This window comes from Nelumbo nucifera, chromosome 2 (assembly GCF_055504915.1).
Source record: "Nelumbo nucifera cultivar China Antique chromosome 2, China Antique-T2T, whole genome shotgun sequence".
Taxonomy (NCBI): Eukaryota; Viridiplantae; Streptophyta; class Magnoliopsida; order Proteales; family Nelumbonaceae; genus Nelumbo; species Nelumbo nucifera.
Window position 1 is genome coordinate 78,090,294 of NC_142650.1, and position 23,848 is coordinate 78,114,141.

Consider the following 23,848-nt stretch of genomic DNA (forward strand, 5'->3'; position numbering starts at 1 on the left):
CCTTGCCTTGCCTTGAAAACTATTCTCCTTAGTAATACATATGTAGTTATGGGCAATGCGGGCTGCTTAAAACAAATTAGTAAGGATAAGGATATTACAAGTAAATATTCTTACTCCCATTGTCCATATGTGGGATCATTTTCTTGTGGCTCCACTTTTCTTCTTGGAAGGGACCATGGTTTGCCATGTCCTCCATTAGACATCTTAGCTGATTGGAACCAATCCGAAAAGTTGGTCCCTTCAAATTTTTATAGTTGTTATTTGGGCGTTAGAACTCTCTCTGGTTCCTATATAGTCATTAGAATAAGTCTTAAAATCTTTAGAATTTTCTATCTTCCATCAAAATGTTTAACACCTCTTGCCAACCCCCAACAATCTTCTCATATTTTTGTGAACACTAGAACCCTAATAGGTCTGGTGGCAAAATAGAACCATCAAAAAATTTCAAAAAAAAAAAAAAAGATATCTCTGAACATATAAAGTTGTAAATTGAATTGCAAAAGATTCAGATATCTGCCATCGATCAAACTAAGCAACTTCTGTAGACAGATCAAGTCTTCATTGAGCCAACAAAGATGTTGAAGATTAATCAGTTTTATGATGTTTTTTATGAGTAGATGTTTTATGTTAGTTGTTAGATAGGAGGTGGGGACCACAGTAGTTATGTGAGTCCAAATTTTATTATGTTTTTGTGTCTTATATATGCTGTTTTATGTCTTGCCACCCTATAAGGGCATAGTTGTCTTTGTACTGCTCTATTATTTTTAATATAAATAATAAGTGAAGGGGGCGGCCAGATTATTGCTCTCCTTTCTTTTCAACTTCTCTTCTTCTCTTCTCCTTCTCTCTTCCTTCTTCAAGAAACTCCTTTTATTTCATATTTTTTAATTCAGCAAGCTTTCTACTTGGTATTAGAGCAGCGGCTAGGGTTTTTAGAAGCATTCTCATGCAGCCCTAGATCAGCCGACTGCAGGAAGTAATAAAGGGCTGACCGATCTACTGTAGATTGCCCAGTGCTTGGATTTTTTGGTCGGATCTAGTCATTCGGAAGGTGATCTATTCAACATCAAAATCAGGAAGAACTGGAGTACGGGGAAGAGTCGTAGAAAAGTTGGACTCTTTGTTTTTTATCTGATCTTGGGCGCCCAGGTATTGTTAGCTTTCTTTTGATTTCCTAAAGAGTGTAGTTTGGTTTTTGGATTTTTCTGAGCCTCTTGGAGTGATCGATTCACTCCTCTGTGTTGGGAGGCGTGGGGAGGAGAGAGATTTCTCTCCAATCAGGGTTTTCTTCTTCTGGAAGGGTTTGTTTCTGTGTGTGTGATATTAAATTATTTTTAGAAGGTTTCCAATCTATTTTTTCTTACTGTTGAACTGTTTGAAGTAAGGTGGAGAGTTGGAATACCGAGATGAAATCTATCGGTATTGTGGGACTGGGTGTTGGAGGTAGTAATTATATTTTTGGGTCTTGGATCATTACTAAAGTAAAACTTGATGCACAATCAACTAAGATGGCTATTGGTGCCCATGGAAAATTAGGGTATCTCACTAGGGAGGAGAAGAAACCTGATACAGACTCTTCCCGATGGGTGCAGGAGAATTACATGGTAATGTCTTGGCTGTGTAATTATATGTTACCTTATATTGCAAAAAATTTCCTATGGGCTAAACTGCTAAGGAGATTTGGGATGGAGTGACTGAAACCTACTCTCAGAAACAAAATGAAGCTAGAACCTATAAGTTAAGGAATTAGGTGATAAGTATGAAACAGGGAGAAAAACCTCTTGCTGTGTATTTCTCCATGCTAAAAACCCTATGGCAGGAAATAGATCACTTAGAAACTGTGATATGGGAAAGTGTAAATGATGCAACAACCTATCACAGACTAGTAGAAAGGAATAGGGTTTTTGAGTTCTTGGCAGGGCTGAACCCTAAATTCGATATTGCTAGGCAGCATATTCTTTCTAGGGAGGGTGTGACACTCTCTCAGGCCTTTGCCTTTGTCTTTGGAGAGGGGAGCAGGAGGAATGTAATGCTGAGACAGGTTGGGATTGACTAGTCGGCTATGGTTGGTACAACAAAACCTAAGCCGAATGGAGACAGGGGGAGTAGTGAGACTAGAAGGGAAGATAAGAAGGACTTGGTGTGTGATTATTGCAAGAAGCCTAAGCATACCAGGGACACTTGTTGGAATTTTCGTCCAAATCTTATGCCTACCCGGATAAGGAACAAGAAGGGAAAAAATGCAAATGTAGCCATTACAGGAGACTCGTCAGTCCCTCTTTCCCAAACGGATTAGGAATCCATTGCAGTAGCAGTAGTGAGGATAGAACTGGAGAGGTTTGGATAACTTATGAGTAAGAAAAATTTACCTAGCACTAGCCTTCCAGATGGACAGTAGAATGCAGAAGCCAGATACACCTCTTCCTTTGCACATACAGGTAGTTCATATGCAACTGTAAATCTTGCATCCACTTCAGGTAAGGAGGGACCTCCCTGGATTATAGACTCTGGAGCATCTGAGTACATGACTAATGCTCCTATCCTTTTCAGTTCTTATCAGTTGTGTTCTGGTAGAGACAGAGTCTCTACAGCAGATGGTTCACATATTCCCATTGCTGGGAAAGGGACAATTAGAGTGACCAATGATATAACTCTGTCTTCTGTTTTACATGTCCCTAGACTTCATACCAACCTACTGTCCTTTGGTTCTTTGACAAAGAATTTGAATTGTTCTATGACCTTTCTTCCTGGTAATTGTGTTTTGCAAGATCTGGAGTCAAAGAAGATGATTGGGAGTGGTCGTGAGGTGAATTGACTCTACCTTTTGGATGAGATTCCGAGACATCAGGGCCATCATGTTAGCAATAGTAGTGGTAGTGGGTCAGAGTCGGTGAACCAGATTGTGCTCTGGCACAATCGCTTGGGACACCTTTCTTTTGGTTCTTTGAAATGTCTTTTTCCCAAAGTTGTTTGAGTCTGTTTAGTTATCTACTTTGGAGTGTGAGAGTTGCTAGTTAGGAAAGCATTGTAGATAATCTTTTAAACCAAGTAATAAAAGAAGTACTTTTGCTTTTAATATTGTTCACACTGATGTACGGGGGCCATATCATATCCCTTCTATAGGAGGATTCCGGTACTTCTCTTGTTTGTGGATGATTGTACACGATATTCATGGATATATTTGATGAGATCCCGTGATGAGGTTCCTAACTTGGTACGACAGTTCCACCAGATGGTTCTCACACAATTTGGAGTGAGAACTAAGGTTTTTAGATCAGATAATGCCAGAGAGTACTTTGAAAAGGACCTGACCACATATTTCCTAGAACATGGGGTAATTTATCAGAGCAGTTGTACATATACACCACCACAGAATGGAGTTGCTGAGAGAAAAAACACACACATTGTGGATGGAGGTGGCAAGGAGTCTTATGTTGTATGCTTCAGTTCCTGTGCAGTTCTGGGGAAATGTAGTTCTTACAGTCATGCATTTGATTAACCGTCTTCCTTCGCAGACTTTGGGGTTGAAGGTGCCATTTAGTCTGCTTTTTCCAGATGGGGTGATATTTCATATACCTCTAAGGGTTTTTGGGTGTGTTTCCTTTGTTCACATTCTTGGATCTCATCGCAATAAATTGGATCGTAAGGACAAGAAATGTTTCTTTCTTGGGTATGCTCAGAACCAAAAGGGGTTTTGCTATTATGACCCAGTGTCGAGGAGCGGATTTGTCACAATGGATGTTACTTTCTTTGAATCCACCTTCTTCTTCTTGAGTGGTTCTCCTTAGGGGGAGAGTTTTGGGGAGGAGAACTCAAAATCTGTTCCTCTTCCTGTTTCTTTGGTGCCTTCATCAGTTCAATCAGTACCTTCATCAGTTCAGCCAGCACTTCCATTAGTTCAGCCAACACCTGCACCTCCAGTTTTATTACTTGAGCCACTACGAGCAGCCTCACAAAAATATCCGCGCCGACAGATGATGGTTGACTCCACACCACTCTCTATCAGTCCTTCTGAAACTCCAGATTCGGCAGATATAGTTCCAGGTATTCCTCTTGAACCTGAGCCTGTTATGTTTTCTGATGATATGTTCCTATCCCTAACACCAGTGTTGCAACTGATCCCATTGACCTTGATCTTCCCATTGCACTTCGTAAGGGGAATAGAAAGTGTACAGCCCATTGCATTTCACACTGTCTTTCCTACAGTGCCTTATCACCCTCCTACTGTGCTTTTCTTTCTTCCCTGGATTCTGTGTCTATACCCAGGAATGTTATTGAGGCTCTCTCCAAACCCGAGTGGAAAACAGCCTTGCAAGATGAGATGGATACTTTGGTTAAAAACCAAACTTGGCAAGATAGAGAGGAGATAGTCAGATGTAGATGGGTATTCACAGTGAATTATAGAGCTGATGGCAAGATAGAGAGGTACAAGGCAAGGTTGGTAGCAAAAGGGTATACTCAAACCTACGGTGTTGATTATCTAGAAACCTTTGCACTAGTAGCTAAGATGAGTTCAATTCGTATCCTTTTATGTCTAGCAGCCACCTATTCATGACCCTTGTTCCAACTTGATGTCAAAAATGCTTTCCTTAATAGTGACTTACAGGAGGAGGTATATATGGACATTCCAGCAGGCTTTTATGAAAATATTGGTAAAGGAAAGGTGTGCAGACTCAGAAAATCTCTATATGGACTGAAACAGTCACCTAGGGCTTGGTTTGACAGGTTCAGAGGGGCACTCATCCGTTTTGGATACACATAGACACAGTCTGATCACACCCTCTTTGTGAAGAGGAGAGATGCTTTGGTGTCAATTCTGATTGTGTATGTGGATGATATAGTGGTGACAGGAAATGATCTAGGGGAGATTATGATCTCAAAAAATCATTGTAGCAAGAATTTGAGATCAAAGATCTTGGTGAACTCAAATACTTCTTGGGGAAGTTGCAAGATCCAAGCATGGGATCTTTATTTCACAGAGGAAGTATGTATTTGACATATTGCGAGAGACTGGGAAGCTAGGGACCAAACTAGCAGACACTCCTATTGATCTAAATCACATAATTAATGGTGTGGATGGTGAGTGGGTAAAAGATGTGGGGAGATATCAAAGAATCGTGGGCCGACTACTATATTTGTCCATGACGCAACTAGACATTTCTTATGCTATCAGTGTTGTGAGTCAATACATACATGCACCTCGGGTTCAGCATTGGAAAGCTATTGAGAGGATACTTGCAAATCTGAAAAAGCACCTGGCAGAGGAATTTTTTTCTCAAATCATGAGAATTTGAAGATAGAGTCCTATACAGATGCAGATTGGTCAGGATGCTTAGATGACAAGATGTCTACATCAGGAGTGTTGTGGCAAGGTCAAGTGCAGAGGCTGAGTATAGATCCATGGCTCATGGTCTCTTAGAACTTCTTTGGGTTAGATCTCTTTTGATTGAGATTGGGGTGAAAACAGCAGAACCTATAATGTTATACTATGACAATCAGGCTGCAATCAATATTGCTCACAATCCAATTCAGCATGATAGGACAAAACACATTGAAGTTGATAGACACTTTATAAGAGAAAGGGTAACAACCGGAGAAGTCTGTTTGCCTTATGTCTCTTCAGAGTTGCAGTTGGCTGATGTTCTCACTTAAGGAGTGGCAAAGAACAAGCTTGAACATGATCTACGCAAGTTGGGAATGTGTGACATTTACTCCCAACTTGAGGGGTAGTGTTGAAGATTAATCAGTTTTATGATTTTTTTTATGAGTGGATGTTTTATGTTAGTTGTTAGATAGGAGGTGGGGATCACAGTAGTTATGTGAGTCCAAATTTTATAATGTTTTTTTGTGTCTTATATATGCTGTTTTATTGCTCTCATTTCTTTTCAACTTCTCTTCTCTTCTCTTCTTCTCTTTCTCTCTTCCTTCTTTCTTCAAGAAACTCCTTTTATTTCATATTTTTTAATTCAGCAAGCTTTCTACGAAAAAAGTCCAAACCGTATTTTGCTGTATTTTCCAACTGTGAAAGGAAGACAAGTATGAAACCATCAATGATCAACCAAACTACCAGATAATAATCTCAAAGTTAATCTAAAATGGAACTCACCAAAGTCATTCCTGTTCTTGTGCTGGTATGGACCTTACAGCCTGCTTATGTCATCCGATGGCATGCTGACATCAGCAGGTCTGCTTGCAAATGATGATCAGAAGAACTTGAAAATAGTTTGCTGATTTGAAGAGAAAGATTGGAGGCTGGGGCATGTAATAGGTTTGAGAATTTGTCTTAATTCTTACACCCTCTATTCATTAACTTCTATATTTAAAATTTGAACTACAATAATGCCCCTTAATTAGAGCCTAAATTGCGCCTCCTTGCATGTTAAACATGTTAATACTACCAATTCCTTGAGTTTTAACAAAATCCATGTTTCCAGGAAATTTCCTTGATTTCTTTAGGTTTTCCAAATATAGTGAGACTATTCAAATATCCCTGAATTTTCCTATCTCAACATGGTTATATGTTTGTTGATATTGAAATTACAATAGAAAAAGAACGACATATATGTATAGTTTACAAAACTCACCTTTTTGTTGTATTGCCATTTTCTTCTATGTACATTATATTCTTTACTGTCAAGAAAAAAAATCCCATCAAACCATAAATGCTGGCATGCGTTTTTTCTCTTATTTTGATTTTATCTAATACAATTTGATAACTGAGATAATTGTAAAATTCTGTGCTAACTATGCAGTTTTAAGTTCTAGTGAGGGCATTATGAAGAATCCCTGCATCCCAAAAGGGTATAGTCAGAAACTCAATCAAGCTGAGATTAATACAAGTGATGGAAAACAACTGGCATCACAGTTAGCAGGAAACTTTTCTGCATGTAGATCTGAAGCTTTGGCATTATTACAGAAAGGAAAAGGTAAGATCTGTTTTTTATAATCAAGTATGATGATTTTCTAAATTGTTATGGTGTTCTCCTTTAATCACTTGGTATTGACAATGGTTCCAATAGGAAAAAGCGTTTTCATTTTATAGATCTCTTTGCTAGTAATAGATCATGCAAAGGATTTGCTATTGCTTCCTAGGGATAATTGTTGAATGATGATGGCTCTATCAAAAGAAGTGTTATAATTCGGCCTGCCTTTGAGTCCTGTTTGCATGTTAACAGTCAAGAAGAAAGAGGAAGAAAGAAGGTAGAAAGAGAGAGAGAGAAAGGAGGAGAAAAGGTGAGAAGAAAAGTCTGGTGGTCCGAATTAGGGAAAAAATCACTCTCCCATTTGGCCAGACATGTTTTTGTATTATTAATATAATGGAAAAGACACAAGTGCCCTTATTTAAGTAAGGGACACTAGTTCTAACATAATATTACAGATCAACAAACTCAACATAAGTATAAAGACAGAAATACCCTTACGCTAACACTCCCCCTCAAGCTGGTGAGTGTATATCATATAATCCCAGCTTGTTACATATGTAGTCCACTCTTCCCTGACTCAACCCTTTTGTAAATAAGTCTGCCCACTGATTAACGTATGCAGTGTCTCTCACTCCATTCAGCACCTTCTCTCTCACAAAGTGATAGTCAACCTCAATGTGCTTGGTTCTTTCATGAAACACCGGATTAGAAGAAATATGAACTGTAGCCTGATTGTCACAATAGAGCTTCATTGGAATACTAATGTCGTACCCTATCTCCTGTAGAAGGTTCCTTAGCCACACTAATTCACAAGCAGTATGTGCCATAGCTCTATATTCTGCCTCTGCACTGCTTCTTGCCACGATTGTCTGCTTCTTACTTTTCCATGTCACTAGATTACCCCCAAGAAAAGTGCAATAACCTGTGGTAGACCGCCTATTAGACATAGAACCGGCCCAGTCAGCATCAGTATACCCTTCTATTTCAAGTTTTCCATCACTTTTGTATATCAAACCACGACTAGGGGCTCCTTTTAAATACCTCACAATTCTTAGAACCGCATTCCAATGAGGAACCAGAGGTTTCTGCATGAACTAACTTACCACATTAACCGCAAATGAAATGTCTGGCCAAGTAATGGTTAGGTAGTTCAGTTTACCTACAAGTCACCGGTATTTGCCAGGGTCTTCAAACACTTCACCCATATCACTGCTCAGCCTAGTATTTATTTCCATAGGTGTCTCAGTTGGTTTAGCACCTAACAAACCTGTTTCTTCTAGCAAAAGCACATATTTCCTCTGACACAAATTAATACCATGCTTAGATCTTGCTACCTCTATGCCCAAGAAATATTTCAATTTACCAAGGTCCTTTGTCTGAAAATGTTCCTGTAGAAAAGTTTTCAACCTGTCAATGCCCATTTTATCATTCCCGGTAATGACAATATCATCTACATACACCACTATTGTACAGGAAGAAGAGAGGAGAGAAGAGACAAGAGGACTGAGAGCCCCCAAAAGATACTGCAGGCCGGCGCAGTATATTATATTTATACTAGGGCAACAACAACTAAACATAAAGAGAAGTAAAAGTACAATAGTACCCCTACGGTACTATACATATGAAAAATAACATCTGTTAACACTCCCCCTCAAGTTGGAGCATAGATATCAATTATGCCCAACTTGTCACATAAATTATGATGTCTTGAGTGGTGTAGTCCTTTTGTAAAGATGTCTGCAAGTTGATCCTCAGAGCTGACATAGGTACACACCTCGCCTGTGATGACTTTCTCTTTGATAAAATGCTTGTCGACTTCGATGTGTTTTGTTCTATCATGTAGAACTGGGTTAGCAACAATGTTTAGGGCTGCTTTGTTATCACAGAATAGAGTCATAGGTTTGTCCACTGGAAAACCCAACTCATTCAACAGATTCTTTATCCACATAATTTCTACCACATCATGAGCCATTGCTCGATATTCAACTTCAGCACTGGATCTAGCCACCACACTTTGCTTTTTACTTTTCTAGGTAACTAGGTTTCCTCCTATAAAGGTGTAGTAGCCACTAGTAGACTTTCTGTTATTTAGAGACCCAACCCAATCTGCATCAGTATACACTTCAACTTTCAAACGCCCGTGCCTTTGAAATAATAAACCAGCACCAGAAAACCTTTTAAAATATCGAAGGATTCTTTCTGTTGCTTCAAGGTGAGTGGACATAGGGGCATGCATGAACTGGCTAAGGACACCAATTGCATAAGCAATGTCTGGGCGGGTCATAGAAAGATATAACAATCTCCCTACAAGTCTCTGAAACTGTTTCACATCCTTGATAGGTTCACCTTGGCTGTCACCTAATTTATGGTTAGTGAAAGTTGAACCACTGTAGTCGAAGTAGCAGAAAAGAGGAGAAGAAGAAGAGATGCTGGAATGTCGAACTGTACTTGCCAGTCGACCATGCTTTTATTTATATTTGAATGTAGTACAAGATACAAGAAAGTACTGGAATGCCCCTGATTAGTGATGGGACACCCAGTTAACTTAAAACATTAAACAGGCTTAGGCCCATTAACACAGGCCCAGTTACAGGATAACTTAAACTTAAGTATGGGCTAATAAGAACTCTTATCAGCCGAACACTCATACAAAGAAACATCATTCTAACATTCTAACGCTCCCCCTCAAGCTAAGAATGGATATAAATCATGTTTAGCTTGCCAAGTACGTCCCTAAACTTTGTTGTTGCTAGTCCTTTAGTCAATACATCTGCAATTTGCAACTCTGATGGAGTATAAGGCACACAGAGTTCTCCTGAAACAATTCTCTCTCTGACAAAGTGTCGATCAATTTCAATATGTTTTGTCCTGTCATGCTGCACGGGATTGTTGGCAATGTTGATAGCAGCTTTATTATCACAATACAGCCTGAGAGGACTCTCAGCCTTAATACCAAGCTCATTAAGAAGAGTTCTGAGCCATAACAGTTCTGCAACCCCGTGTGCCATAGCTTAGTATTCTACCTCTACACTTGATCTAGCCACAACATTCTGCTTCTTATTGCACTATGTGACCAGGTTTCCTCCCAAGAATGTACAGTAGCTTGAGGTTGATTTTCTGTCTCCAACAGACCCAGCCCAATCAGCACCAGTGTAGGCTTCAATTTCAAATCTGTTGTTTTTCCTTAATAGAATTCCTTTCCCTGGGCAAGTCTTCAAGTATATGAGAATTCTTTTCACTGCTCTCATATGAGGGATCTTTGGTGAGTGCATGAATTGACTGGCCTGCACCCCATCATGCCTGTTTCCTCTAGGAGATCTAGCACATATTTCCGCTGACATATGTTTCTCTTGATCTAGCAACTTCAATTCCAAGAAAATATCTCAGATTTCCTAGGTCTTTGATCTCAAATTCTGAAGTTAAGAACTCCTTCAGCCTCTTCATCTCTTCCACATCATTTCCAGTAATCACCATATCATCCACATAAACAATGAGAGCCGTAAGTTTGCCATCCTGTCTCCTTGTAAACAATGTATGATCTGCACTGCTCTGAGTGTATCCCACTTTCTTCATGGCCATACAAAGTCTCTCAAACCATGCCTGGGGAGACTGCTTCAAACCATATAATGCTTTCCATTTACACACCTTCTTTCCAACATCATAGCCAGGAGGAGGTTCCATGAATACTTCTTCATGAAGATCACCATTTAGGACGGCATTCTTCACATCCAACTGATGGAGATCCCAAGAGAAATTTGCTGCTAGTTACAGTAGAACCCTGATTGTATTGAGCTTTGCTACTGGAGCAAAGGTTTCCTTGTAGTCAATTCCTTCCTTTTGTGTAAATCCCTTTGCCACAAGTCTGGCCTTGTACCTCTCGATTGACCCATCTTCTCTATGTTTTATTGTGAATACCCACTTGCACCCAACAATGCCTTTCCCCTCTGGTAGGTCCACCAATTCCCACGTTCTTGCTTTCATTAGGGCTTTCATCTCTTCATTCATGGATTCTTTCCACCTTGGATCAGATGCCGCCTCAGAGTACCTAGAAGGGACACATACAGAGGAAAGAGCAGACACAAAGGAGTGATAGGCAGGAGATAAGTGTGAGTAAGAAACATAATCAGCTACGGGATGCCGGGTGGTACAAGAACGAACAGGCTTACGGAGAGCAATAGGAAGATCCAAATCCGAAGTGAGTGAGTCAGAATTACCTTGGATTGCAGAGACAGATTGATCTGAGTTCAACTGGTTGCAATCATGAGATTGAGGGCCCTTCTTCCTTCTGCTGTATGTAAGTATCTCTTTCTCTTGCCTATTGGATCCTTCAGGAGCATCTGCTGTATCAGGAGAAGTAACTGGCACAGTGGGAGCCTCACTAGGTTGACCTGGAATGTCATAGCTAGGAGTAGTGGAAGGTGATGAAAGGGGAAGAAAAAGGAAGGGAGAATGAGAATCCTCTTCTAACCCACAAGTCTCCCCCTTGAGAGAATTCTGAGAAGACTGAAAATACGGTTGAGACTCAAAAAAAACTACATCTAACACCTTTCTTGTGAGCAATAGGAAGGTCAAGGTCATTAACAACAGAGGTATCAATTGCAATAGAATCAGGGACATCATTGGGAGCCAAGATACCTGAGTGAGTATGATCCGCCCCCGAGGAGTTTAATGGCACTGGAGGTACAACTTCTAGATTCTCCACAGCTCTTGAACTTGGTTGGCCTTTGTGACGACGGAAGAAGACACGAAAAGGCAGAGGATCAGGAAGAGGAGGGAGCTGAACCGGTTTCTCCTCATTTCTACACTCCCCCTGAGGAGAAACAGGGAAAAAAGGCTCATTCTCAAAGAAAGAGACATCCATGGAAATAGAATTTTCGAGAAACATGATCAAAACAACGGTATCCCTTCTGAGTGAAGGAATACCCTAGGAATATGCAAGGAATAGCACGAGAATCCAATTTCCCACGAGTGGGAGATAGATTTTGGACAAAGCACCGACAACCAAACACGCGAGGAGGAATGGGAAGAAGGGGGGCCTTAGGGAAGAGAAGCTGATGTGGGGCTTTGCACTCTAACCATTGAGAGGGCATACGATTAATGAGGTAGGCAGAACAAAGGACAGCCTCAAGCCAAAAACGTTTGGGGACATTCATATGGAGTAGTAAACCCCGGGCCACTTCAAGAAGAAGTCGGTTCTTTCGTTCAGCAACACCATTTTGTTGTGGTGTTCGGGCACAAGTGCTACGGTGAAGTGAACCACGCGAAGCAAAGAATTCCGTGAGATCACTATGAAAATACTCTTTCGCATTATCTGACTGAAAAATTTGGATTTCAGTTTGAAATTGAGTGAAGACCATCTGTTGAAAATCTTGAATAATTTTTGGTACTTCCTCCCTGGTTCGCATGGGATATACCCAAGTATATCTAGAATAATCATCAATAATGGTAATAAAATACTTGTAACCACTCTCAGATGGTAAATAAACAGGGCCCCACACATCAGAATGAACAATGTGAAAAGGAAATTCAGATTTACTATTTTTTTGGAAGAAAATGAGTTCTACAATGTTTACTTAGTTGACACGTTTGACAAGAGAAATCTGAAATAGACACTGACCTAAACAGATATGGAAACACCACTTTCAAAGACTCAAAAGATAAATGACCAAGGTGACAATGCCATAAATAAACTTGACTCTTACAGGACTGACTCTTAGACTCTATGACAGGAAGACCAGCCTTATTCTCCAGCATGTAAAGTCCATCAACCATACGTCCTCTACCAATCGTCCTCCCCGAGGCCAGATCCTGAATCACACAGTAAGAAGGGAAAAAGGTCAGTGAGTAGTTTAAGGAATTAGTAACACTACTAACAGAGAACAAATTAATGGGAAATTTTGGGACATGTAAAACATCAGAGAGGGTAAGGCCGAGGGGAAGAGAGATAGTTCCTTGACCAGTAATGGAAGCATATGATCCATCAGCTAGTCTCACCTTGTCTCTTCCAGAAAGAAGGTGATAGGTCTGAAAGTAAGAGGACGTACCAGTCATGTGTTTTGACGCTCCAAAATCAATGATCCAGGGAAAGTCAAGGGTATGAGAAGCAACATGGAAAGCTATGGCAGAGTTACCTGATGTAGATGCAAATGAGGTTGAAGGAGGAGCATCTATCTGACGAATTGCTCTACCATAGAGCTCTAAATGGTCACGGAAGGAATTCATAATATCCTCCCTTGGGTCAGATCCAGATGAATGTATCTGAGTCACAATATGGATGGGGGGCTGATTCTCTTGAGTAGCCATGTTGGCCATAGTGTGTTTTCTTGTACCTTGCTGCCCTGACTTTTTATTCATATCTGAACTTTGCTTCTTATTCAGATCTTGAGCCCATTTCATCTTTCCATGAAGATCCCAACATGTGTCTCGGGTATGTCGGGGTGTCTTGCAATGAGTACACCACAATTTATCTTTGTCATCCATTTTTTTTTTGAAGATCTCCTTTCTTGGAAGAATTTCCCACACTGGTAGTGACACTCCCTTTCGCTGCCAACACAATTGCATCTCCACCAGAACTGTTCATCAAATTCCTTTTGCTTTCTTTAGATTGTACAAGAGCATAAGCTTCCTGAACTGATGGAAGATCCTTAGAACCGAGGATCTGGACTCTGATAGATTCATATGTAGGGTTCAAACCATGTAAGAAAGCAAATAGTCTCTACTGGGAGACGAGTTTTTTGTACAGTTTTGCATCTCATCACACTTCTAGTCCACACTCTGATAATGGTCCAACTCCTTCCAGACAGAAGTCAAGTTAGAGTAATACACCGATAGACACCTCTACCCTTGTTTACAAGTAGACGATTCTGCCTGTAGTTGGTAGATTTTTGCATAGTGTCGCAGTTCTGAATATGTTGATTTTTTTTGTTCCCAAATCTCATTTGCTGTTTCAGCCCACATGAAATTCCTCCTTATTTGAGGTTGCATAGAGACTAAAAGCCAAGACATAACCATGCTGTTTTCCTGATTCCATCTATCATATTCAGCACTCCCAGAATGTGGTTCTTTTATTCTCCTATTAATATAACCTATCTTCCCCTTGCAGTGATGTACAGCTTGATCCCTCTTGACCACTCTAAATAGTTTAAACCATCAAGAGGGATAACAGCCATGGGAAAGGATAGGTCCACACCCCCACTCATTCCATTCAGCATCGAGGAAACACCGGATGTAGCAGAATTCTCACCACTAATGATTTCAGATTCAAAAAACCACACTCAAAAGAGGAACACAACCTTAAAAAATTGTTACAGAAGGTGCCGACCACTTTCTGACCTTCAGTTCACCATAAAAGCTGCTGCTGCAGCACATAAACAAGGTCCTTACGGCCTATAGTTTCACAGGGGTCAAATGACCATAAAAGCTGCTGTTGCAGCACATAAACAAGGTCCTTACGACCTACAGTTCCATAGGGATCAAACGACCCCACGAAAAAGGAGAAAGAGGTGCAGCTCACCTCACATCCAATCGGCAGACCTAGAACAGGTCCAGCGCTGGCACACGACCAGGAAAAAAGAGAGAAAGTTGCTTCAGTCGAACCTCAGGACAGCCGAACAGCAGATGATAACAAGTCTAGAAAAGAGAGAAAAAAGTTGCTTCAGTCGAACATCAGGACAGCCGAACAGCAGATGATAACAAGTCTGTCACCCTTGAAACAATGACTTTTACACGCTGGGAATCTGGTGCGAAGAAGAGGAAAAAACAGATTGCTCTGGGAATCTGGTGCGAAGAAGAGGAAAAGACAGACTGCTCGACATCTCCCTTCAGACCTGGTTGTCCTGCTTTGATACCATATTGTACAGGAAGAAGAGAGGAGAGAAGAGACAAGAGGACTGAGAGCCCCCAAAAGATACTGTAGGCCGGCGCAGTATGTTATATTTATACTAGGGCGACAACAACTAAACATAAAGAGAAGTAAAAGTACAATAGTACCCCTGCGGTACTATACATATGAAAAATAACATCTGTTAACAACCACCAATAGTATTTTTCCTGCTTGAGAGTCATGACTGAATACGGAATGATCAACTTGGCACTGTTTCATACCAAACTTCTTTACCATCTCACTGAACCTTCCAAACCATGCTCGAGACTGTTTAAGCCCATATATAGCCTTCTTTAGTCTGCATTACCTTACCATCCTCCCCTTGAGCAACAAACCCTAGTGGTTGCTCCATGTTGACCTCCTCGAGCAAATCACCATGCAAAAAGGCATTTTTGATATCAAGCTGATATAGGGGCCAATCATACATAGCTGCAAGAGAGATCACAACACGAACCGACCCTATCTTAGCAACCGGGGAGAAGGTCACTTTGTAGTCAATACCATAGGTTTGGGAGTACCCTTTTGCAACCAATCGCGCTTTCAAGCGCTCAACACTACCATCAGGCAAATACTTAACGATATAAACCCACTTACAACCGACAGCCTGCTTCCCAGGAGGAAGAGCGGTGAGGTCCCAAGTATGATTATGACGTAGAGCTGAGAGCTCTTCTTCCATTGCACGACACCACCCTGGAGAGGCAAGGGCTTCCTGGACATCCTTAGGAACAACCACTGAGGATAACAAAGAGATAAACTGGCGATGGGAGGCGGAAAGGTAAGTGAAGCATGATTAGAAATGGGATGAAAGGTGCAAGTGTGTTTACCTTTCCGCTAGGCAATGGGAAGATCAAGATCAGATATTAGGTTCGGGCCTGGAGCCGGATCTGTTGACGGTGATGGAGCCGGAGGAGTAGCAGTAGGTACACGTGGGCGATGTGTATACACCTGATGGATAGGTGGGCGTTCAATAGGTGGTGGCATTGGAGGCAAGGACTTAGTCACGGTTGGAACAAGGGGAAGAGGATCGACAACTGGAAGTGGAAGAGGAGGCGATGAGGAGGAAGAAGCATCACCGGACCCCAAGAAGAACGGAGTAGACTCAAAGAAGGTGACATCAGCACACACAAAGGAACGGGGAGAACTAGGATGGTAACACTTATACCCTTTCTAGGTCCGGGAATAGCCAAGGAAGATGCACTTAAGGGATCGTGCATCTAACTTCTCATTCCCGGGGCCCAGATTATGGACGAAGCAGACACACCCAAATACCCGAGGAGAAAGAGGAAACAGAGACAAGGTGGGAAACAAGACATTAAATGGGGAATGACCATCAAAGATAGACATGGGCATCCGATTAATCAAGAAGCAAAAGGTAAGCATCGCATCACTCCAAAAGGGTTTGGGAACATTCATGTGATGCATGAGGGATCATGCTGTTTCTAAGAGATGTCGGTTCTTTCTTTTAGCCACCCCATTTTGTTGTGGGGTGTAGGTACATGAGGTCTGTTGTATAATGCCATGTTGATCCAAGTATTCTTGAAATGATGAAGATAAATATTCACGGCCATTATCAAAACGAAAAATTTTAATGTGAACACCAAATTGATTGCGAATCTCAGCATAAAATTTCTGGAAGATGGTAAACAATTCACTTCTTTCTTTCATTAAATAGAGCCACGTCATCCTTGAAAAGTCATCAACAAAAATAACAAAATATCTATATCCATTGTATGACATCACTTTATAAGGACCCCAAACATCTGAGTGAATCAAAGAAAAAGGACTCGACACACGGTTATCAACCCTAGAACTAAAGGGAACACGATGGTGTTTCCCAAACTGACACGACTCACAATCTAAAACAGAAAGTTGACTCAACGAAGGAACCAAAGATTTCAAAACTTTCATCGAAGGATGACCAAATCGACAGTGCCACTGGAGAGGAGAGATAGATGGCTGGAGAGCTGTTGATGTTCTTCCACCACCGTCAAGATAATACAGTCCACCGGCTTCATGCCCTCCACCAATCTTCATCCCCGTCTTGAGATCCTAAAAAACACACATAGAAGGGTAAAAGGTAATGGAACAAATTAAGTGACTTGGTCAGCTTACTAATAGACATAAGATTAAACAAAAAGTTAGGGACATACAAAACTGAGGACAGGGATACAGGGTCTAGGTCAACATTACCAACACCACAAATGGAGGATGTGGAACCATTAGCAAGGGTAACAGATTGTGATGTTGAGCAATGAGAGAGGGAAGAAAACACACCTGGAATTCCAGTCATGTGATCGGAGGCTCCAAAGTCTATAATCCAGGGATTGGGTGTGGATGCCAAACAAGCCATACCTGAGTGTGCGATAGTAGCCGTGTTCTGCTGAGATGTAGATTGGAAAAACCTCTCATACTCATCATAGGGAACACTCACTATCTCCTTCCCGGGACCATCTGTGGATGTAGGAGGCATCTGATCAGCTGAACGATTCTCCTGTCTAAAACTGGAACTGGTGTCACTAGTGATGGCATGATTGGCCCAGGTTGAGGGTGGACCATGCAAGTCATAGCAATAATTAATGGTATGTCCATCCATACCACAATGACTACACCTCTTTGGACCCGAGGCACGTCCTCTACCACGGGCTCCCCCTGAATCTCTGCCTCCAGTATGACCACCACCACGGTTATATGTAGGTCCACCACTACCACTCCGACCATATACCGGACCACTGCTACCACCACGGTTGGACTGAGCTCCTCGAGCTCCACCTCTAACACCATGACCTCTCGACACTACAAAGGTTGATCTATCTGAGACATTAGAGTTCTCAGTAGATCCAATAGAAGTCCTCCGAAGTCGAGCAAACATCTCTTCTAAAGAAGGAAGAGCTGATCCTCCTAGTATCTGAGCCCGTACTAGTTCATACTCAGATTTTAGCCCCACCAAAAATCGTGTCACATCAAGTTGTTTTCTCTGTTGTTGCTGAATCTTGACATCAGACGTGAGGGGCTGATAAACATTCAACTCATTATGGATGTTTCTCATACTGGCATAGTACTCCTCAAGACTCTGATTGCCCTGTTGCAGATTAAACTATTCCTGATACAGCTGATATACCCTGGTTGTATTGTCTTGACCATAATACAATTTCTTAGCATGGTCCCACACATCTTTGGCAGTGTCAAGAAACATGAAATTTACACTAATCCTGGGTTCCATACTATTCCATAACCACATGATAATTTGTGCATCCTCTTGTTCCCAGACTTCATACTCATGAGAATCAGTGGAGGGTTTCTCATCTCTTATGTGTTTCACCTTCTTCTTTGCCTTCAGAAAAACTTCTACAGATTTAGCCCAAGGGACATAATTCTCCCCATTCAGTTTAATGGAGGTCATTTGAACATTCAGGTAGTCAGTAGGGATCATCACATTAGATTTGCTATCATTGTTATCTCCCATTGCTGAATTCTGTTATCACTGAATTCTGCACACTGCACATGACTTGATCTCACTGACCACACTGGTTTCAGCACTTGTTATTGCTGAAAGTTGCACTCGTTACACCACAAACCCTACCCTACGGCTACCTGAAATCTCACCACTATATGAGCACCACTTCTCCTTCGAATCACACAAAAAATAGCATAAACCCTAGCACACTACAGTCTGAAATCCCATCATACGATCTGAAACATACTTCCTATTTGATTCATAACAGAAAATATGCATAGAAATCTCTTACCTCATCACCTGAAAGACAACTACACGAGAAGAAAATCAGTCCACACAAGACACCCACTGCACCACACGAATCAGCCCTACATCGATTAGGGGAGGGCTTAGAAACTACAGCAACTGACCACACAAGACACAACTGGAGGCATAGAAACCTCCAAGGGAAGAGGGCGATCACTCCTTTTCAGCCCTTTCCCTGATCTCCAACCGATGGCAGGGAAATCAAGGGAAAACCCTAGATTGAGTGCGCAGAGAATAGAAATCTATTGCTTAGTTGTGCTCTGATACCATGTTATAATTCGGCCTGCCTTTGAGTCCTGTTTGTCTGTTAACAATCAAGAAGAAAGAGGAAGAAAGAAGGAAGAAAGAGAGAGAGAAAGGAGAAAAGGTGAGAAGAAAAGTCTGGTTCGAATTAGGGAAAAAATCACTCCCATTCGGCCAGACATGTTTTTATATTATTAATCTAATGGAAAAGACACAAGTGCCCACACTAGTTCTAACATAATATTACAGATCAGCAACCTCAACATAAGTATAAAGACAGAAATACCCTTATGCTAACAAGAAGAAAACAAAGTAAAAGGGGGCTCTATGCATTGCAATGCTAGTTCCTCTAAATGCATCAAAATATTCCAATATGATAATGCTAAATAAGAAGGCTTTGAGTAGAATCTTGTTTTGCATTTGTTGGACCATGATGTTATTCATCAAAGTGTACCTGTGTTTATACTCCTTAGTAGAATGGGGTGGCAAAAAGAAAGAATTGACATATACTAAAAGTTTCTTAGGCTATTATATTTAGTTGTCATGTTCCTATTTGTCATTGGGGGGATGCCATCTGTACAACACTATTTCTTATTCTTATAAATAGAGTTCCATCTCAGGTTCTAGGGTTCAAAACTCCTTTTGGTATTTTGTATCCTAATGATGATCTATCACCCTTCTAGGGTTTCAAGTACCCAACAAAGATGAAGAAATGTTTTGAGAGTGTGTATCAAATGGATGCCCCCACCCCCAAAGAGCATATTTTAGTGTACAAGGCAATGATATGTACAATTACATAAATGACCCTTATTATCGAGGTGGATTACAAGATACCCTATATACATTCCACTATAATATAGTGAGACCTACTAATATAAGAATAAAACAACAATGTTATTATAACTCCCCCTCAGACTAATATGGGGACAACATCAATTTGCCCACAAGGAAACACTATTTTGGGCTGAGCTGTAATTTTGTATTAGTACACGTGTACATTTTGCTTTAGATTCTGTATTTTAAGATTTTATGTGTTTCATGTTTGGAGAGGTAGCATCTCGCACCTTCCTAAGGGACTGATTATGTAATTTCTTTCTGATTTAATGGAAATGTGATATTTTATCTATCAAAAAAAGAAACGGAACTCAGTGGTGCAAACGAGGCATGGCTTTTATGAAGATATCAGCAAGTTGGGGCTCAGATGAAATGTGTGGAAGAGCGATTATCGTTGCAGCAAACTGATCATGAATGAAATGACAATCAACCTCAATGTGTTTGGTGCGCTCATGAAAAACTAGGTTGGAAGTGATGTGGATCGCACTTGTATTATTAACATATAATGATGTAGGAGTATTGAGGGGAAAATGAAGTTTCTGACAAACACCTTAAACCAAATGATTTCACCACTAACATCAGACGTTGCTTTATATCCAGCTTCAACAGAGGACTTGGACACCATTGTCTACTTACACTTTCATTAGATGAGAGAGTCACCAAGGAAGATACACCACACTATTGTTGACCTGCGTAGATCCTTGATTGTGTAGGAAAAATGGAGCCATAACTTCAGCTGTTGAGTTCCTTCGATATCAGTTCCTATGATAAGATTTTCATGAACATAGACAAGCAAAATGGTGAGACCATGATCACCATAGAAAGGAAGATTGATGGATCATAGGCACTTTGATGATGACTAGTGTTGAGAATGTTTAGGCAAGGGTGTTTTTCGTCTTTTCCTCATCTCTTTGTATTTGGGCTCCCAAGTAGAGGCTTCCTTGTAATTTTCTTGTTTCAAACTAAAAAGTGTTTTTGAGGGTGTGAGCACACACACACACACACACACACACACACACCCACCCACACCCACCCACACACCTCTTGACACATTCTCCTCCTCTCCTTCTTCTCTTTTCTTTTCTTTTCTTCTACAAGCCCTAGATTTATAACACTAGCTTTACAAACCCTAGAAAGGCACTTTGGAATACCTTTCTTGCTGATCCTCTCCCACGAGATGAACTACTGATGTCAGACTGCCGCTGGATGATGTCAGCAGTCTGTACAGGTGTTGGCAGCATTAAAATATCCTACATGGTTTGATTCACCCTGATTTTAGAGGATTTTTTGTATGACTCTTGTCTTTGTTCAAAGCTTCTATGATTTTTAGTGGTTTTTTCAAGGAGAAAATTGCAGAAATTTCAGATCTGATGTCAAGCCTTGTACAACATGTTTAATGAATTCTTCTGCTGCAAAACCAAGACCATTCAGGTCGTTTTACACTTTGGGAGTGGCGGGAAGTGGTCTCATAATTTTCTAAGCCCTGTACAATTTTTGCCAGATTTTCTTTTTTTTTTTTGATAAATGAGTAATATTTTATTAATCCAGCAAATAAGAGTTACAGGCAACCCATGGAAAGGCAGGAGGTGCGACCTTTCCTTTAAGACTAGTTATAGAATTATAAGTACAAAAGAAATTACATAGAAGCCCAAAATAAAGTAGCTCGAAGAACCCCCTGTTTTGCAAGTGAATCAGCCATTGAGTTTGCTAATCTGCCTCCACTGAACTTTGATTGTCATATTCCTTGTTAGCCATTTAACCTTGTTGAGAAGACCTCTAAAGCCCCTGATCACATAGTCCAGATCCTTCAACCAGCCCACTATCACCTGGGAGTCCCCTTCAATAATCAAATGCTCTATTCTTAGCTGATTTATGACCTGGATTCCTTCCACAAAAGCAAGTAATTCGGCCTTTAAAAGACTCTCCCACACCCGCAGGACCTGAATACAAAGATATAATGCTACTGTCTTTATTTCTCAGCACTCGTCCTATGCCTGAAGGTCCTGGGTTACCTCGGCTACTTCCACCAGAGTTCAGCTTAATAAACTCCTCCCCAGGTGGCATCCATTCAACCACATGTCTGTCCTTCCTAGTAGAAGTATTAACCACTACTAACCAACTTCTCCATAGGTCATCGAAAGAGTTTGCATCAAAGAGATTTAGAGTTTTCAGCCACTGAATTGCCATTGTCAAAATGCATTCTTTAACTTCTGACAAGCTCCTTTCTTTTTCACAAAAAATTCTGGTGTTCCTTTCTTCCCAAATAGTCCACAACAAAGCTGCTCTTATGCACTTCCACATAATTCTCCTTCACTTTGTGTGCCCATTCAAAGGTAGACGGACTAAACAATAAGCTAGTATCAGATGGTAGGTTCCACCTACACTCAAACAACATAGAACTCCAATTCCATAAAGCTGTAGCAAAGGAGCAAGAGATCAGTAAGTGGTGACAGTCATCATTCTGAGTTATACAAAGAACACACCAATTAGGGTATAAGTACCATTTTGGTCTCCTCTTTTGCAACTTTTCAAATGTATTGATCTTACCATAATAAACTTCCCAACAAAAAACAACAATCTTTGGGGGAATGGGTCTAGTCTAGAATTCTTTAACTGGTAAGTTCTGGGGTGCAGAAGGGGAGTAAAGGGACTTAAAGAAAGAGGAGCAAGTGAAAATGCCTTTCGGGTTAGGGGTTCAAATTCTTGTGTCAGGTTTGAGGGGATCTAAGCAAATAGACTCAAGTGAAGACAGCAGTTCTGAAACACAAGCACTTTCATCATCACGTAACCCTCTATGGAAACCAAAATCCCAGTTTAGGGCTAAAGAAGAAGCTAGGGAGGAAATAAAATTGGAAACCAACTCTCTTATAAAGGGAAAGAGAGTAAAGAAAGGGAAAAAGGTTTTTAAGAGGTTATTTGCCAATGCAAATGTCTTCTCAAAAAAAAACATTGTTTCCAGAATTAACATCATACCTGACTAGATTAAGAAAATGGGGAAGGATTCCATGTATAGCCTTCTAGGGTGTTACAAGAATCGCCCATCAAGATACCCCGACATCCCAACCGTTTTGCAAATAGCCATGAATACTAGTCACCACCTTGTGCCACAACCTCTCTCTCCAATGGCCATCTCCAAAGGCACTTCCCTAGTAGAGCTTCATTCTTAAGAACTAGGTTACCTAATCCTAATCCCTCTTCTTCCTTTTGTTGACTATCTCCTACCTAATCAGATGATCCTTCTCTTCTCCTAGCTCCCACAAGAAGTCCCTCATCACCTTTTCTAGCTTCTTAGCTTCCCTTGAGGGTATCTTGAACATCGAAAGAAAATAAACCAGAAGACTAGCAAGTGTCACCCTAATCAAGGTCACTCTATTCCCTAATGAAATGTAACTTTTCTTCCAAGAAGCCAACCTCTTTTCGAACTTTTCTACAATTGGATACTAGAACTGACTTTCTTTTGGGTTAGCTCCCAATGGAAGACCCAAGTAGGTTAAAGGCCAACTAGACATGGAACATTCTAAACAACCAGCTATAGCCTCTATCTCCCAAACTTCCAAATTGATTCCAACCACAACTTTCTTTTGGGTTAGCTTCCAAATTCAATATTCTGAACACATCTACTACAAGTGTGAACAAGAAGGTGAAAGAGGATCTCCTTGCCTAAACCCTCTACATGCTGGGAAAAAATCCTTGACCTCTCCATTAACTAGAATTAAAAAATGACAAGAGGTTATGCATCCACCCACCCACTAGCACCATCTATCCCCAAATCCACATTTTCTTAACACTTATAATAGAAAATACTAATCCACCGAGTCGTAGGCCTTCTGAATGTCCAACTTACAAATGAAACCTTGATTGCCTGATCTCCTCATTTCTTCCACACATTCATTTGCTATAAGGATTTGGTCTATAATCTGCCTATCTTGTACAAAGGCTCCTTGGGCTTGAGTAATGAGAGAGGGAAGGACCTTTTTAATCCTTAAAGAAAGCACTTTTGCCATAATCTTATAGATGGTAGTCTCCAAACTAATCGGCTTGAAATCTTTAGGGTGTTTGGCATCTAATCTCTTTGGGATGAGAGCTAAGAATGTGGTATTAACTCCACAACTAATCACATGGTTGTTTTCAAAGTCCCTAAACACCACAAACAAATCTTCTTTGATAGTGTCCCAACACTCCTCATAGAAAACCATAATAAAACCA

At 40.7% G+C, this 23,848-nt stretch overlaps 1 protein-coding gene across 1 annotated transcript in view; it reads left to right on the top strand.

Moving 5' to 3' along the window:
* The window catches only part of LOC104589665 (putative apyrase 6), an 87,652-nt gene that overhangs the window by 41,004 nt on the left and 22,800 nt on the right, over window positions 1-23,848 (top strand). The window contains exon 5 of the mRNA XM_010248059.3: window positions 6,753-6,926. Coding sequence (XP_010246361.1) covers window positions 6,753-6,926 — 174 coding nt within the window. The remainder of the gene's footprint in view (window positions 1-6,752; window positions 6,927-23,848) is intronic.